At 38.6% G+C, this 19,094-nt stretch overlaps 1 protein-coding gene across 1 annotated transcript in view; it reads right to left on the bottom strand.

The window, feature by feature from the left end:
* RANBP17 (RAN binding protein 17) overlaps window positions 1-19,094 on the bottom strand; it is a 377,695-nt gene that overhangs the window by 49,046 nt on the left and 309,555 nt on the right. The window contains exons 23-24 of the mRNA XM_064376519.1: window positions 9,076-9,290; window positions 7,083-7,221 (exon numbers count right to left, since the gene is read on the bottom strand). Coding sequence (XP_064232589.1) covers window positions 7,083-7,221; window positions 9,076-9,290 — 354 coding nt within the window. The remainder of the gene's footprint in view (window positions 1-7,082; window positions 7,222-9,075; window positions 9,291-19,094) is intronic.

The raw sequence follows: 19,094 nt of genomic DNA, 5'->3' as shown, positions 1-19,094 counted from the left end.
CAAGTCTGGAAGGGTGAGTGATACAGCACAAGTTCCCTGGCTGGTGCAATGCCTTTGCAGTCTTCAAATCACTGCTTATGCTAATGTTAAGAGTTCGTAAGGGTAGAAAAGCTTTCACGTGGTTTAGATTGCAGTAGTCTGTGGCAGGCATGTAGACTGCCTAAGTTTTCTGATTTACCCTTTTCTCTGCAGATTATAAAAAATCAGATATCCCCTCTGAGCTCCTGGCCAATCTTGGCTGAGCTGGCCACTTGCTTCCTTCTCTTTCTGTGCCTTAAATGTTGCCTGTGAGTTCTCTGTAGGACTCAAGTGCTCTCTTCTAGGTATTCTATTTGAGGTATAAGATTATCTATTCATAATTTTGGTTCTTCTTTCAGGAGAGGGCAGGTGTCTGATGTCTTCAGTCAGCCATTTGACTTACTCTTTTCCTACCATCTCATTTTAATTCATTGTTTAGCACATATCACGACTTGATTTTTTTGACCTGTGTATTTGTTTTATATACATATACATATATACACATATATATGTATATACATGTGTATATATATATGTATATGCATACGTATATACACATGTATATACATATATATGTATATATATGTATATGTATATAAAACAAATACACAGGTCAAAAAAATCAAGTCGTGATATGTGCTAAACAACAAATATACATATATATACATATATGTATATATATATATATATATATAAAATTGCACTTTAGGTTCTGGGGTACATGTGCAGAACATGCAGGATTGTTGCATAGGTACCTACATGGCAATGTGGTTTGCTGCCTCCATCCCCCTGTCACCTATATCTGGCATTTCTCCCCATTTTATCCCTCCCCAACCTCCCTTGCGCCCGCTGTTCCTCCCCTATTCCCTCCCAACAGACCCCAGTGTGTGATGCTCCCCACCCTGTGTCCATGTGTTCTCATTGTTCAACACCCACCTATGAGTGAGAACATGCGGTGTCTGATTTTCTGCTCTTGTGTCAGTTTGCTGAGAATGATGGTATCCAGATTCATCCATGTTCCTACAAAGGACACGAACTCATCGTTTTTTTTATGGCTGCATAGTATTCCATGGTGTATATGTGCCGCATTTTCCTTGTTCCGTCTATCATCCATGGGCATTTGGGTTGGTTCCAGGTCTTTGCTATTGCAAACAGTGCCACAGTGAACATACATGTGCATGTGTCTTTATAATAGAACGATTTATAATCCTTTGGATATATACCCAGTCATGGGATTGCTGGATCAAATGGAATTTCTATTTCTAGGTCCTTGAGGAATCACCACACTGTCTTCCACAATGGTTGAACTAATTTACACTTCCACCAACAGTGTAAAAGTGTTCCTATTTCTCCACATCCTCTCCAGCATCTGTTGTCTCCAGATTTTTTAATGATCGCCATTCTTACTGGCATGAGATGGTATCTCAATGTGGTTTTGATTTGCATTTCTCTAATGACCAGTGATGATGAGCATTTTTTCATATGTTTGTTGGCCTCATAAATGTCTTCTTTTGAAAAGTATCTGTTCATGTCCTTCACCCACTTTTGAATAGGTTTGCTTTTTTCTTGTAAATCTGTTTTAGTTCTTTGTAGATTCTGGATATTAGCCCTTTGTCAGATGGGTAGATTGCAAAAATTTTTTCCCATTCTGTTGGTTGCCGGTGCACTCTAATGACTATTTCTTTTGCTGTGCAGAAGTTCTGGAGTTTAATCAGATCCCATTTGTCTATTTTGGCTTTTGTTGCCAATGCTTTTGGTGTTTTAGTCATGAAGCCCTTGCCTATGCCTATGTCCTGAATGGTTATGCCTAGGTTTTCTTCTAGGGTTTTTATGGTGTTAGGTCTTATGCTTAAGTCTTTAATCCATCTGGAGTTAATTTTAGTGTAAGGTGTCAGGAAGGCGTCCAGTTTCTGCTTTCTGCACATGGCTAGCCAGTTTTCCCAACACCATTTATTAAACAGGAAATCTTTTCCCCACTGCTTGTTTTTGTCAGGTTTGTCAAAGATCAGATGGTTGTAGATGTGTGGGGTTGCCTCTGAGACCTCTGTTCTGTTCCATTGGTCTGTATCTCTGTTTTGGTACCAGTACCATGCTGTTTTGATGACTGTAGCCTTGTAGTATAGTTTGAGGTCAGGTAGCGTGATGTCTCCAGCTTCGTTCTTTTTGCTTAGGATTGTCTTGGCTATGCGGGCTCTTTTTTGGTTCCATATGAAGTTTAAGGTGGTTTTTTCCAGTTCTGTGAAGAGGGTCATAGGTAGTTTGATGGGGATAGCGTTGAATCTATAAATTACTTTGGAGAGTATGGCCATTTTCACAATATTGATTCTTCCTAACCATGAGTATGGAAAGTTTTTCCATCTGTTTGTGTCCTCTCTTATTTCATCGAGCAGTGGTTTGTAGTTCTCCTTGAAGAGCTCCTTCACATCCTTTGTTAGTATTATTCCTAGGTATTTTATTCTCTTTGTAGCAATTATGAATGGGAGTTTGTTCTTGATTTGGCTCTCTTTAAGTCTGTTATTGGTATATAGGAATGCTTGCAATTTCTGCACAATGATTTTGTATCCTGAGACTTTGCTGAAGTTGCTTATCAGTTTAAGGAGATTTTGGGCTGAGGTGATGGGGTCTTCTAAATATACAATCAAGTCGTCTGCAAAAAGAGACAATTTGACTTCCTCGTTTCCTAATTGAATACCCTGTATTTCTTTTTCTTGCCTGATTGCTCTGGCTAGAACTTCCAATACTATACTGAATAGGAGTGGTGAGAGAGGGCATCCTTATCTAGTGCCAGACTTCAGAGGGAATGCTTCCAGTTTTTGCCCATTCAGTATGATATTGGCTGTGGGTTTGTCATAAATAGCTTTTATTATTTTGAGATACATCCCATGGATATCTAGTTTATTGAGAGTTTTTAGCATAAAGGGCTGCTGAATGTTGTCAAAGGACTTCTTTGCATCTATTGAGATAATCATGTGGTTTTTGTCTTTGGTTCTGTTTATGTGGTGGATTACGTGTATAGACTTGAGTATGCTGAACCAGCCTTGCATCCCCAGGATGAAGCCTACTTGATCGTGATGGATAAGCTTTTTGATGTGCTGTTGCAATCGGCTTGCCAGTATTTTATTAAAGATTTTTGCATCTGTGTTCATCATGGATATTGGCGTGTAGTTTTCTTTTTTTGTTGAGTCTTTGCCAGGTTTTGGTATCAGGACAATGTTGGTCTCATAAGATGATTTGGGAAGGATTCCCTCTTTTTGGATTGTTTGGAATAGTTTCAGAAGGATTGGTACCAGCTCCTCTTTGTATGTCTGGTAGAATTCAGCTGTGAACCCATCTGGACCTGGGCTGTTTTTGGTTGGTAGGCTCTTAATTGCTGCCTCAACTTCAGCCCTTGTTATTAGTCTATTCGGGGTTTCGATTTCTTCCTGGTTTAGGCTTGGGAGGGTGCAAGTGTCCAGGAACTTATCCATTTCTTCCAGGTTTACTGTTTCATGTACATAGAGTTGTTTGTAGTAATCTCTGATGGTATTCTGTATTTCTGTGGAATCAGTGGTGATATCCCCTTTATCGCTTTTTATTGCATCTATTTGATTCTTCTTTCTTTTCTTTTTTATTTATCTGGCTAGCATTCTGACATGCATATTTGTTTGTTCATTTATTGCTTATCTCTTCCCTCTAGAATGCAAGATTTCATGTGAGCAGGAAACTTAGCTGTCTTCTTCCCTTCAATACTGCCAAGGTTTAGAAAGGTACTTGGTACATAGTATATGTACAACTGATAAGCACTGAATGAATGATTTCAGAGCCATTATGAAGAGCAGCTTTTGAAAGGACTGTACTAGGTGTTTGTGTATACGAGTTGAGGGTTGGGGTAGGCAGAGAACGGATGGATGATTAAAAAGATAGCATGAAACTAAAAATGCTAGTAAATCAAATGAACTAAAATTTTTTGTATCATTTTCAGAGTATTAGCAAGTCATCACTCTATCACTGATTCTACTTTTCTGTATCTCTTCATTTTTTCCATCAAGGCAACAGTAGAAATGAAACCTGCTTACAATCCAAACAATACCAATAAATTCCTCTTTTTAAAATATTTCATTATTGTGAAAGGAAAAATCCAAGTGGCTACTTTCAACATTCTAAATAGTCCCATTTCTTGATGACACAGGGCCCAATTCACCTGCCAGAGTTATCCAATGGTTACGGTGTGAATTTGCAACAATACAAGAAGCTGAAGATAAAATCGCCAATATGTACAAAGAAAATCATCTCTACCAGGCCTCTAGCTGTCAAAGCTGTGACCTTATTAAGTAGATCCAGCAGGTGTGGTGAGGAAAAATGGCTTTGAGAGTTTGACTGACTCCTAGGCCATTCACTTATTAGTTTTATGATTGTAGGCAAATTGTTTTACCTCACTGAGCCGCAGCTTACCTCATCTGTGTGATGAAAATAATATTACCTAATTAATGCATTCAGTAAATATTTATTGAGCACTTACTATAATGCTAGGCACTGGAAATAAAGTAGTGATTAAGACACTCTTCCTGCCCTTCAGAAGCTTACAATCAAGTAGAAAATAAGAATAAAGGGTTCTCTTAGAGTACCTAACCTATGGTATACGAATGGTTCTGAGAATGAAATAAGTCAAGTATACACACGAGACACCTATGGCAGTAGTAGGCACACAGTATGTGCCCATGGTCACACAAGCAGTAAGTGGCAGTGCTGGGACTTAAATCCAAGCTCAGTATTCCCTTTATAATGCCACTTTGTCAAGACTCCCTTGAGAGTCTGTTAAAATGCAGATTCTAAGTCTTACCAAGATCACACACTGAAAATAACATAGCTACCTACAACTAATTCAAAATCTTCAAGTATTACTATGATGTAAGATAAAAGAATGTCAAGCCAAACTAATAATAGAAGACAGAATTTCTTCTTATTCCATGAAGAATTAGCTGCTATGAGAACCTGTGCTCCTGCCAAACAACTAGAAAACAGGACAAATTATATGAAACAATGGTTTTCAATTATTGTACAACAAGCAGTACAGGACCCTTAAACCAGAGAGGAGGAAAACAATTGCTCAAGCTTACAGCCCAAAGCAGTTTCCAGATTGTAGGCTAGTAAGGGAAAACCCAAACAAAGCCAAGCAGTCTCACTGAGTTGGACAATAAAAGGTTGAAATCTGGGAAGGCCAAGGCAGCTAAAACTTGTAGTACAGTGTACCAGAGTGTGGGACCTACATGAGAGTTCTACAGATCTCCAAGGGAGTCCTCTCCAGTGTTTGTCTGAACAGTGACCTATAAAAGTACGAGAAGAAACTCCCAAGGCTTGGGAAAGAACCGCTGAAAAGCAGCAGGTCAAATAATTCCTGAAGATTACAAGCTGGAAGTCATTTGTGGAGGAAGTTCATAACACATGGAGCACTGGAGTGTCCTCACAGGGCTAACACTTTAGTAGTGGGGCCCAATTACTCCGAAATAAGAGCTGCCGTCTAATCTCAGATGAGTCATACTGATCCAAAAGCTATTCAACTGCAGAATAGAATAAAATGCACATTAAAAAAAATCAAAATCGGCTGGGCACGGTGGCTCATGCCTGTAATCCCAGCATTTTGGGAGGCTGAAGCAGGCGGATCACTTGAGGTTGGGAGTTCAATACCAGCCTGATCTACATGGAGAAACCTCGTCTCTACTAAAAATACAAAAATTAGCTGGGTGTGGTGGTGCATGCCTGTAATCCCAGCTACTCTGGAGGCTGGGATTACAGGTGTGAGCCACTGCACCCAGCCCCAAATACAGTATTAATAGAAGATTAGGTATCACAGAAGAAAAGGTTAGTGAACTTGAAGATTCCACTTCACACCCACTACCATGGCCAAGATGAAGAAAATGTTAATAATGTTAGTGAGTATACAGAGCAACTGGAATCCTCATACACTGTTGGTGACAGCAAAATGCTGTCACTGTCACTTTGGTGAACAGTTTATTAGTTTCTTATAATGTTAAGAGTACACATAATGGCTGGGCATGGTGGCTCACGCCTGTAATCCCAGCACTGTGGGAGGCTGAGGTGGGTGGATCACAAGGTCAGGAGATTGAGATCATCCTGGCTAACATGGTGAAACCCTGTCTGTACTAAAAATACAAAAAATTAGCTGGGTGTGGTGGCACGTGCCTGTAGTCCCAGCTACTTGGGAGGCTGAGGCAGGAGAATTGCTTGAATCTGGGAGGTGGAGGTTGCAGTGAGCCGAGACCCCACCACTGCACTCTAGCCTGTGTGACAGAGAGAGACTCTGTCCAAAAAAAAAGAAAATACACATAGCATATAACCCAGAAATCCCACTTCTAGGTATGTACCCAAGAGAAATAAAAAAAAAATTCATCTACATAAATACTTTTGTAGGAATGTTCATAAGAGCTGTATTCAAAACAGTCAAATAATGAAAACAACCCAAATGTCCATCAGCTGGTGAATAAACCAACTGTAATAATCCATACAATGAAGTAATATAGTAAACTAATTGACTTTCAAAATAACATAAAGGAATCTCAAAGTCACTATGTTAAATGAAAGAAGCCAGATACAAATACCTTCGTACTATATAATTTCATTTATATGTAATTCTGGAAAAAGCAAACAACTGTGAGAGAAAGTAGGCATTAGTTCCCTGGGATGAGAGGTAGGGGGAAGGGATTGATTAGCAGGAGGAATAAAGGAGCTATTTGTGGTGATGAAAATGTGCTATATATTGGTCATGGGGGTTATGTTTGTGTACATGTAAACATTTGTACAAGGACTCATTGAACTGTCCAGTTAAAATCACTGAATTTTACTGTACATAAATTATACCTCAGTAAAGCTGATTAAAACATAACTATGTATCAAAATATAAAGAAATACATTTTTCTCACTTGCAAGTAATAGTTATAAAATAATCTTTCAGTTTGGGTTCACAATATCTTTTCCCCCTTTGTAGGATGATAGTCTCAATAAGCACATACATTAAAAACTCATAATCAGGTTTTTCCTATGGAAACAATGTCCTCTATGAGCCTTACCAAAAGTAGTGAGTCCCTGTGAGACAGACGTGAGAACATACATGAGTACAGGAGGCTCTAAGTTGATGATGAAGCTCATATGGTCCTGGGTGAGACATTCCAGGAGTGGATAATAGGCCTGGCTCAGTTTCCGGTATTGCTACAACACAGAGATATACTAAATGTCAAGCCACAGGGAAGAAAAATACACGTTACAGTCCAGTGAAAATTGTCATTTATAATACTAGAAATTGTAAACTTATTTAAACACAAGGTCAATAAATATATACGGCAAATGACATAATGAGTCCCCATCCAGCATTTAAAGGGGTTCTGAAGGAATCTCTTGATCTTTTTACCTTATTTGGTTAGCACTTAAAAGTAAAATCCGTGCACTATGACATTTAGAAGACTGTGTGAATTATTTTTCTGGATTGGAACACTGTAACACTGAACAGTGCTTAACAGCGGCTAGGAAACCTTTTTTTGTTTGTTTTTTAAACACAAAGAAATTTGCTGCTATAATGGGATTTGGCATCGTAGTCTGTTGTATTAATATAATGCTAATCCATCTAACTAAATAATAATTTGGTAAAGAGCGCTTAATATTTACCATACACTACAGGCAAAAGATAAGTGCATGAGAAAGATACCTAAAAAATCTCAAATGCAATCCAAACCAGTATAAAAGAAACATATTTCTAAGACATATTAGAGAAACTGGGCAAGAAGGTTCATGTTGGTAATTCCAGCTACTTGGGAGGCTGGGGCAGGAGATCTGCTTAAGCCCAGGAGTCTGAGAACAGCCTGGGCAACATAACAAGAACCCGCCTCTAAAAAAAAAATAAAAAGATAAACCAGAGGAGCATTTCTTAAAGTGATGTTAAGATCAACTCAATAAGAATCACTTGGGGTACTTGTTAAAAATGCAGTTTCCTGATCCCCACTTCAGACTCACTAAATGACAAACTCTAGTGTAGGTTCTGAAATGTACATTTTAAACACATATGCTAAGAGAGTCTTATGCACCCTCAAGTTTGAGAATTACTGTGTTAAAGGTTTGCTTGACCATTAGAAGAAAAAAATTAGAGAAAATTCCTGGAACCACACCAGTTGTCTTGGTGGACTTTAACTGTAGTGAAGTGACTCTCCGATGAGGTGATTGTAACGTATGGCTGATTTGACTCAAGTTTCTATTTTGTAATTTCTGTCAAACAGACATATCCTTCAATGATCATTCCATTCTACTAAAAGGAAGCTTAAAAACTTTGGCTTGAGATGTGGCCCTTCCAAGATTAGTTTATAAAGGTGGAAGACAATGCACTAGTCTGCTAGGAGATCAAGGAGCATTTCTTTTTTTTTTTTTGGGACAGAGTCTCGCTCTGTCACCAGGTGCCAGGCTGGAGTGCAGTGGCGCGATCTTGGCTCACTGTAACCTCCGCATCCCGGGTTCAAGCAATTCTCCTGCCTCAGCCTCCTGAGTAGCTGGGACTACAGGCACGTCCCACCATGCCCAGCTAATTTTTGTATTTTTTTTTTAGTAGAGAGGGGGTTTCACCATGTTGGCCAGGATGGTCTCGATCTCTTGACCTCGTGATCCCCCCGCCTTGGCCTCCCAAAGTGCTGGGATTACAGGCGTGAGACACTGCAACCGGTCAAGGAGCATTTCTTACACAGGCTGACTAACAAAGGTCTTCCAGATTTTGCTCGTAACCTTGGGTGGGAGCAGGTGAAAAGGCATGAATGAAGCCTGAGCACGATTTGGCTATGTTACTCAAGTAATTACTGCTACTACATTGGGCACATATTGGTTTCTGTATAATCAGGCAGAGATGTTAAAAAAAAAAGCCACAATAGTTTTCCAAATTCTGTAAGTTGATTTAAATCAAGTATGCTGTCTTAAAACATAAAATGTTCTAGGCTAACTCCCTGGGTTTCATTATAACACTTCCAGGCCTGTGGTGGTGTTACTTCACGTTTCATACAAGGACTCCCGTGATGCACGATTGCTTACCAGCAAGTCACTGTGAGACACTGACAGCAGCATTTTGACAAAGGCCTGGAGTACATTGTCAAAATGGTTGTCCCCATACAACTTGAAGACGCCAAAGCTGACATAATTTCCACACAAGGCAGACTTGAGAGCTGAATAGCAGATGGAGATGCCCTTGAGTTTCATTGGATAAATCTGATCTTTTGAGAGGCTCCCAAGGGACAGGATCTGATTACCTGTTTTAGGGTAAAAGCAGAAAAAGAAAGTGACATAAGTAGATGTCATTCAAAGCAGTTATGGGACACACTAACGTTTTTACTTTGCTGCTAATGTTCACTTCCTCCCAGCATATTTTAAGAATTTTTTTATTCATTGTAATAAAAAGTATAAACACATATGGCAGTTTACCTGGAAATACAAAAGGCCCAAGGAAAAATAATCAAGGATATTGGAAAAGCTCTGTATTTTTATTTGCGTGGTCATCACGCAGATGGACACATAGATATGTAAGAATTCATTAAGCTGTACTCTTAAGATTAGTTCATTTTACTTTAAGTGTTATCCTGTCAATAAAAAGTTTTAAAAAGTAGGTTGAAACTAAGTCAAGAGAAAAACATAACCTCACTGAGATGTAAATTACCCTCAATTCTTGGTGAATTTTTCACCTTTTATATGAATTTGATCTTGAGTGACTTCACTTTCAGGAGGCTCACAGGTTTGTTACATGAATTCGATGGAACAACACACACAGCCATTCTTGGTGCAGTGCACAGTAAACAGTACTTCCCTTTTCTTCTTAGATCCTTCTTCAGACGATCTCGAGAGACGATTGTTTTAAAAACTGTACTTAAATTCAGTGTTGACCATCAGAAGATAAAGACGTTTGCATGATCACCTTAAAATTTTCTGTAGTAGTTAGTTAGCATTTACAATCAATCATTTCTGTTTCTGAAATGTGTGCTAGTATGTTACTAGGTAATACTTGATAATGCGTTAAAAATATGTATAAAGTAATACATATATATATTTTTAGTAATACTCTGCTTTTTCCTGGTTGGATGAGTATTGCCTCTAAAACTGAAACTAAATTCAATTTACAAAATTTAGAAATATAATATAGTGGCTTATACTGTGTTAACTTGGCTAACAAGAATTAAGTTTCCTAGACTCCACTTTCCTATATGGTTGTGGGCTAGAATTGGCTAAAAGAGAAATCTGTGAGATTTGGAAGCTGGGAGTGAAGTAGCTGCCATGACTGTCTGAAGGTTGTCGTGGTTAGGAGTGGTGAGAGTAAGACGCAGAAATGCTGCTGGTTTCACTTTGTCCTTGTTCCTCCTCGTCTGTCTGTGTCTAGACCTACCAGCCCTGCTGACCAACATCTCCAAGCCCACCACCAAACAGGTGGGAGCAAACTTGCAGAGGCAACAGCCTTCTACTGACTTGTATAGCATTACACCAGCTACCTTCTCACCCCTAATCCTTTCATAGTTCCACTCTAGCACCTATATGTGTCTGGTTTCTAGATTTCCCTGCAAATTCCAACTTGTCTATGCCATTGTTTCAGGAGGGCCGATCAGTGATTTTTTTCCCCCTGAACCTTCAACTCTCCCCTTTGGACCTATTTCCCCATCTTCGCCTAAGATTGTACAAGGTCTAATTTCTAAAATACATTATCCATTCCAAAAGTATTATCGTGCTTGTTTTTCCTGCTGTGAAGCTTGACTGATACATATATTATGGTAACCACATGTGTACTAAGGTTAAGCAGGACCAATACTTCTAGCAGAGCATGAAACACAGGGCCAGTGCTGGGTAAAGTTTCCCTCTTCTTGATCTGCCTTGATCTGTTCCATGTATGGGGAGCATTTCCATATGCATATTTTCTTCTGTGTAGCCTTAATAGTCCACGTGACGTTGCTTATAATTCATATATCTGAATGGCAAAACCATGGTCTAGAAGGCAGAAGCATATCTTGTATGTCAGTATCAAATTCTGTACCCTCTCTCATGATCTCATTCTAACTTACCTTACAGAGATATGATAGTTGTATAAAGATTCAACTCGAAATGACAGCATTTATTTAACAGCTACTATGTGTGAGGTGCTGGTATAAACAAATGAATAAAATAAAATCTCCTTGAGGGAGTTCAGTCTGGTGGGGGCAATAGATCTGTAAATAAATACTTCCATACAATGTGACAAACGCCATCAGAGGTATGTCAAGATGTTATGCAAACAGAGAAAGAGACTGACTTTCCTTGGGCAGGAGGGCAGGGGGAAAAGCTTCACTGAACAGGTTAAGTTTGAAGGATAAATTGAATTTGCCTACATGAACTTAGAAAAAGAGGAGTGTACTCTGGGTAGATGAAGCGCAAAGGCATGGAGGTCTAAGAAAGCCGGGTATTTTAGAAAAGAACAGTTCTCAACTACCGTTTTTCTACCTTTGCCTCAAATTCAATTTAAACCAAGGTTAGACATTTTCCCTCCTTCCCTTTCCCAAGAAAGAACAGCACTGTATACACGTGATGAAAAGAGCTAGGGTAATTTTGGAAGGGGAGAGGGTGATTCATGGGTTTTGTGTTTGTTGGGAAGGCCATAGTAAAAGTGAGAAAACTTCTGGGGCCTTTTTATGCTGATATCCTTATGGGGAAAGTAAGGGTCCGATACTCTGTAGTAATAGATGAAACATGCAGGCCAAGAATTGCCTGATATGAAAAAAATTTGTAAAGGACTGGATAATCTATTATCAAGAAGCATTATTTAGAATCATAACTGTTATCTCTGTAAATGCTGCAATTCGGCATATATGTCCTGCCTCTTGGACTATGTCAGATACATCTGCATTAACCCATTTATGCCAAAGGTTGCAAATTTTTTTTTTTTTTGTGAAAAATCAGACCTTGGTGATGACTCTGAACAGTAGGTTATAAATAACTCCTACAAGCTCAGCATTCTAATAATGGAACACTAGGCATAAATGGGTTAAGACAGTAATTAATATACTAGTTTGACTTTGCAACAGTAGAACGATGAATACTTTTGAAATAGGAACGTACCTCATTTTGGTCAATTGCCTCACCATTCCATGGTGATTACAAAAGACTGTAGAAAAGAAGGCTCGGCCATGTTATGCATTTATTTACTCAAATGCAGCTCTATTCAATAAGTATTTTTCAGCAATATGTACTGGAACTGTTGGTCCTGCCCTCAAAACCTGAAAATCTAGGAGTTAGACTCACATTATAAACAAAAGTGACAGGGTTTAGGTTTGTTTTTGATCTTCCTCTCTAGGCATGATGTCCCTCCTTGTCCTCCCTGCTCCACTCCACACCTAGAAAGTTCTACTCCTTCCCTGTCAGCCCTTCCTTCGTAAGAGGAGATGTGTGTTGCACTGATGGAGAGCTAGGGGATGATGGCATTGCCAGGTTGGCAGCTACTGAAGCCAGTAACAACTGCTAGTTCGGTACTACTGCAGCAGTCCAAAAGTGAATCAAACTTTAATGATATAAAACAGACTTTCAAAGGCTAGAACCAAACGGAAAAACTCCGTTTCCCACTGAGTACCTTTGTCATAATTTGGGGAGGGGAAAAGAGATACTGTGACATCCTTAAGCTGGGTAAGATAGATACTGAGGCTATGTTGGGGCTCAGGGGAGAAGGCGGCTGTGAATCCAATGGTTAACCTGGCCAAAGGCAATAATAGCAGGGAATGGGGGCACAAGTAATATGGAATTCCCATTCTTACTCTTGTACATGCTGTAGCAATATAAGAAATCTCATCAGATAATGAGGAGAAACAACTGGGAAATGAGCACAGAGGATCCCTGATCTACATAATTTGGCTTATGAGAAATATTTTCCTCATTATTAGCTTAAGAGAACTGCTCAGGGTTCTCCTTCTTCACCTCCACTCTCTGTCCTTCATGGAGAGGCTTCTGTTGCTGTTATTAGCTTCCAGCACTCAGAGGTACCCTTCTAGACAATTCTCAAGATGTACTTTTAAAGAGGGATACACATAGGAGGATGTCAAATCTCCTGCTCATCTGCGACCGATTCTCAGGTCTGCTTTTCTTTTAAATTATTTTTTCTCCTGAGACCTATCTTTTTTGCTGAGTGACAGACTCCAGGATGTCTTCCTCTTCAGAAGAGACTCCCATTACCCAAAAAAGAATGGCTTTCTTTCACAGGGCTCAGCTGGAGAACTATATAATAAGATAATATTCTAACAGAAGATAAACGTATAGTACAGAAGGTAGTGATTCACAGTCTGGGCTTTTGACTCATACTGACCTGGTCTGAATCCTACATCTTTCCTTACTACCTAGGTATCTGAGCAGATTATTAATTTATGTAAGTCACAGTTTCCTCATCTACAAAATGAGGATAATAACACCTATAATTCACGAGGCTCTTATGTGGAGTAAAGGAGACAGCATATGTAGAGTAGCTGCCACAGGAGCTGGCACAGTGCTCAATAAATGCAAACTATGACAATACACAGTACTTGGGGTTCATTTTTTTTTCTCCTGTCTAATGGCTTGTAAGTTTACATTTGGAGGAACTATAGCTTGGAAAAGAGGAGGAGGTGAAGCTGAGTGTGTGTGATATAAAACAATGTCACTTCCCTCTAATTCTTTTCATTTACATTATTCAAAGTAAGGTCAATACTCTATCATTTGACAGCCTCCTCTCTGTTTCTTCAATAGAGAATTAGCTGCAGGGGATTACAGTTTTGCTGTTTGCTTCGCATTCCACCAATTTGCTATACCTCAAAAGAGTATTTAGAAAAGTGATGCAAGGGATAAGATACACCATAGTAGTATCTTATATCAGGAGGAACTAACAGTATAAACAATGTTATTTCTTGGCTTACAAAGCAATCAATCACATTGATTTACCTTTTCTTTTTCTCTTTTAATCTCTAAAATTTTAAAGTGAATTTGATAGCTAGCTGACAACTGTATAGGCTGAATGTCTTCACTCATCATTGGAAGTAACAGTTATGTGAAGAGAATTGCAACTTGCTGACATTCTTTTACTTCAGGTCACTCAACCCACTCTTGTCTCTCTGCAAACCAGCCAAGGTCTCTGGACATAAATGGTTTGGGACAGAATTGAACCTGTAAAGACTGGAGGGAATATAATATTTCCCTTTCAGATTGAAAAAGATAACACAATGCAGTGTTGATAAGGATGTAGGAAAATAAGAAAATTGTCAGGAATATAAAATTAGTACAACCATTCCAGAAGGCAATTTGGTAACATTTATTAAAAATATTTTTAAAACGCTGAGTACAATGGCTTGCACCTGTAATCCCAGCACTTTGGGAGGCTGAAGCTGATGGATTGATCACTTGAGCCCAGTAGCTTGAGACCAGCCTGGGCAACATGGCAAAATCTTGTCTCTACAAAAATTACAAAAAATTAGCAGGTGTAGTGGAATGCATCGTTAGTTCCAGCTACTTGGGAAGCTGAGGTGGGAGGATAACCTGAGCCCGGGAGGTTGAGGCTGCAGTGAGCCAGGAGCACACCACTGTACTCCAGCCTGGGTGACAGAGTGAGACTCTGTCTTGAAAAATGTGTGTGTGTAGATCAATTTCTACATGCGAATACTAACATTCCCTACCATTTATACCTTTCTCCTATCATCTGCACTCATGTACGCTGTCTTTAGTAAAAGTCAATCCCTCAACATGTCCAACCAGTTCCTATCTCCTCTCTTTTATCTGCTTAAGGACAAAGCACCAATAATTTTCGCTCTTCTCTACTATGCAATCTTTTGTGTTTGTTTGCTATTGGATCATTCTCACCAGAATACAAGTCACAATACTATCTCTTCCATGAAAAAACAGAAAAAAGACACACACGAAACCTCCTCTAAGCCTTACTTCCCCTGCTGGATTACTGCTCAATTCATTGTTTCCATTTCTTCTCTTTTCATTCTCTTTTATGCCCGCTCCATTCACGGTGCTCTTTTCAAGGCTACTAATGACCTCCTTGTTGCTAACTGTAATGGCTGACTCTTAGTCTTCATCTTACTTGATTCACTGGGAGCTTTTGTCATAGGTGACCACCTTGTCTTCCAAGACACATTGTCACATTCTCTTGATTTGCTTCAGTGTTCGCTCCATCTTACTCTTCTTTGCTGGTTCCTTCTTCTTTCTTACCTTCCAACATTGGAATGTACCAGAACTCAAACCTAAGTTCTCCTCTACATTTACACTCACCCCTAGTTCTAGAAGATGTGCTGCTGAAGCAAGCACACTCATTCCTAGTTCTTACCTAGTTCTGCAGCTTTACATATCATCTATGAGTCAAATGACTGACTCCCTAGACCTATTTTCCAAACTCCAGAATAAAAAATCCATATCGGTATTCAACGTCTCCACTTGGATATTAATCAATATCTCAAATTCAACACAACCAAAATGGAACTTTTGGTCCCTCACACCCATCTTAGCCTTCTCCATCTCAGTTGATGGTAACTACTTCCTTCTAGTTGCTTGTGATCAAATCCCTTGACTACATTTTTTTCGGTCTTACCATTCATCCAATGCATCAAGGAATTTGATTTGTCTTACCTTCATAATATATCCAGAATCTGATCACTTCTCACCACTCCCACTGCTACCACGTTGTTCAAAGCCAGTAGCAAACTTTGCCTGCATTACTGCAATACCGTCTTATCTCACTTCCCTGCTTATACCTTTAATCCTCTATAGTCTATCCTTAATACAGCAGCCTGAGTAATTTTTTAAAAACTTAGGTCAGGTTAGGTCATTCCTGTGCTCAAAATGTTCTAGAGGCCCTCTGTTTTATTTAGAATTAAAGTCAAAGTGATGTTAGTGGGTGACAGGCCTTGCGTAATACCGTTCTTGTCACTACTCTCTCTTTTGTTCACTCTGCTCCAGCTACTGACCTCCTTGCTGCTCTTCAGACATGCCAGATAGACTCCCACCTTAAGACTCTACCATTTGCTGTTTCCTCAGCCTAGAATGGTCGTCTTCAAGAAATCCACATGACTAACTCCCTCATTTACTGGAAGTCTTTGTTCAAATGTCATATTTTCAATGAGGCCTAATTCGACCACTCTAACAATGCAACATGTACCTAATCCCTGGCACTTAAGGGGTGTGTGTGTGTGTGTGTGTGTGTGTGTGTGTGTTTTACAAAAAGAAGTTTAAGGATCACAGCAAAGCTGAGAGAGAGGTACAGAGATTACCATACGTCTTCTGCCCCCACACATGCACAGCCTCCCTACTATCAACATCCCCTGCTAGAGTGGTGTATTTGTTACAATCTGAACCTATACTGACATATCATTATCAGCCAATGTCATAGTTTACATCAGCATTCACTGTTGGTGGTGTACATTATTATGTATAATGCATTTCTCCAAACCCATAGAAGGTATACATGCATCCACCATTATAGTATCATACTGAGTTTCAATGCCCCCAAAATCCTCTGCTCTGCCTATCATCTTTCCTTGTCCCCTAACCACTGGCAGCCACTGAGCTTTTACTGTTTTACTAACATTCCCTGCCATTTATACCTTTCCTTTTTAGTTTTCCCTTTTCCAGAATGTCATGTAGTTGGAATTATATAGTATGTAAGCCTTTCCAGACTGGCTTCTTTCACTCAGTAAGAGGCATTATGGTTCTTCCATACCATATCTTTTTGTAATTTGGTAGTTTTTTTTTTAGTGCTGAATAACATTCCATTGTCTGGATCTACCGCTGTTTATTTATCCACTCACCTATTGAAGAAAATAAGTTTCAGTTTTAGCAGTTGAGAATAAAGCTGCTATAAACATCAGTGTGCATGTTTTCGTGTGAACCTAACCTTTCAATGCCTTTGGGTAAATAGCAAGCGGCATGATTACTGGATAGTACAATGACTGTGTTTAGTTGCATGAGAAGCTGCTGTCTTCTAACGTGTCTGCACCATTCTGCATTCTACCAGCAATGATTTGGAGTTTCTGCTGTTTCGCTTTCTGGGGCTTACATGCCCCCTTATCCTGATCGATTTTCTTTCTTTCTTTTTTATTTTTTCTTTTTTTTTTTAATATCACTTATTACCTTCTTTTTCTTTTCTAATTTTTTTTATAGAGATGGGGCCTCACTGTGATGGCCAGGCTAGTCTCAAACTCCTGGGCTCAAGCAATCCTCCTACATCAGCCTCCCAAAGTGTTAGGATTACAGGCATGAGTAGCTGCACCCAACCTACCTTCTAATTAATAGTTAATTTCTTTTTTGGCTTGCCCACTGATGTATCCAAAGAGCCTAGAACAGCACCTGCTGTTCTTATTACACATTTGTTGAATGAATGACTAAAACTCACAAAGCTGAATTACAGAGTTATTGACTGAAGCACTATGTATGATAATGAAAAAGCAGATGTTCAGCAAAAGGCAATTAATAAATTATAGTATGACCATAAAATGGGAAATTTTGCAGCTATTTATAAAGATGAGGTAGATTTATATATGTTAACATAGAACAGTGACCATAACATAAGTAAAAAACAACAAATTGCAGAATAGCAAGTATATTATGATGTCACTTTTGGAAAAATATGTGTATACGTACACATAAAAAGCACAGAAGGGCACACACGCTAAACTGTTAATAATGGTTAACTTTGGGTGATGAACGGGGGGGTTTCTTTTCCCATACCAAGTTAAAAATGAAAAATTTAAAGCTCACAGAGTTTATTTTGAAATAACATTGCTAGATTTTTTTTCCTATGAGTATATTATTTTATAGTTAAAGAAAAGCAAAAAAATTATTTTGGATGAAAAACCATGGGAAAGAAAGTGATAGGTACAGAAAACATGATAGAAAAAGACATGGTCGTGTAAGTGGACCCCAGGCTGGACGCTTACGGTGCTTCCATACCTTCCTTAACTGTGCAGCACACGTTGCTGACATAGAAGATGGAATTTCAGCACTGATGTAATTTGGTTTCAGAACTCTCAGAGTAATGTTGTCCAATAATTTAATTACAAATTTAAGTATGCTTCACTATCTTTTTTGAATAAAAGATTTTATCTAGGTTATTTCATAAACATATTAGTGGATATAAAAATCTTAAAAACATTAACTTGCAACCTCAATATTTCAAACTATTTGAAGTTTCTGCTTTCCTTTAATTGTTCCCATGCATATGGAAGTCTAACATTACCTACAGCATAGGCAAAATTTGAATTCCACCTTCACATGGTACTATTTATATTTCCCATCAGCTAGGTAATCTTAAAAGATATTTTTTAATGGCTGCAATTTACTCCATTGAACTGATGTATCCTCTGTCATTCAAGCATTTTGCTATTTGTAGTTATTTTGTTATTTGTTTGTTTTCCCATTTTTCACTATTATGAATAATGCAACATCAAAGATCTTTAGCTGTAGTTAGCTGTCCTCTATCATTAGATTATTTCCTTAGAAGAAAAACAGAAATGAGTTTATAAAGGTTTTGGACATTTTTATAACTCTTGCTTTTCCATGGGGCCATACCAATTAACTGAAAAAGAAAAAAATATGAAGTAATTCCCAGTATGTAAAGCTTACAGAGTTTATTTTGAAACCATTATATATTTTTTCTTATTTGTTGAAAGGAATTTCAACTAGATGCTCAATTGTTAACTGGTAGCTACTAGCAAAACCTATTTCTAGTCTCTCAGTCAGATGGAACCATTTCTTGAGTGATCTCATGTGCAAATAATAGAATCAGGTATTGGGGAAAGTCTTGTCCCAGATTGAATAGTAACAAAAAGAAAACTAGAGTGAAGATAAGGATCCTACATATAGTCTTAGAACAGTATTTGGTACAAAACAGTACACATGATTCTATAAATTCCCAAGAACTGGTATACTTTTCTTTGCGTGGTAACATAAATTTTGTAAAATCATATTATCATATAGGAGAGAATCATGTTGAGATAGGAAAGGAAGTGGAGACATAAAATATTCCTAACATTGTATGCTAATTTAAATAATAAATCCTGGCCAGGCGTGATGGCGCAAGCCTGTGATCC

This window comes from Aotus nancymaae, unplaced genomic scaffold (genome assembly GCF_030222135.1).
Source record: "Aotus nancymaae isolate 86718 unplaced genomic scaffold, 86718_ANA_hifiasm-v0.15.2.pri h1tg000015l_1, whole genome shotgun sequence".
Lineage (NCBI taxonomy): Eukaryota > Metazoa > Chordata > Mammalia > Primates > Aotidae > Aotus > Aotus nancymaae.
This window is presented reverse-complemented; position numbering and strand designations above follow the sequence as displayed.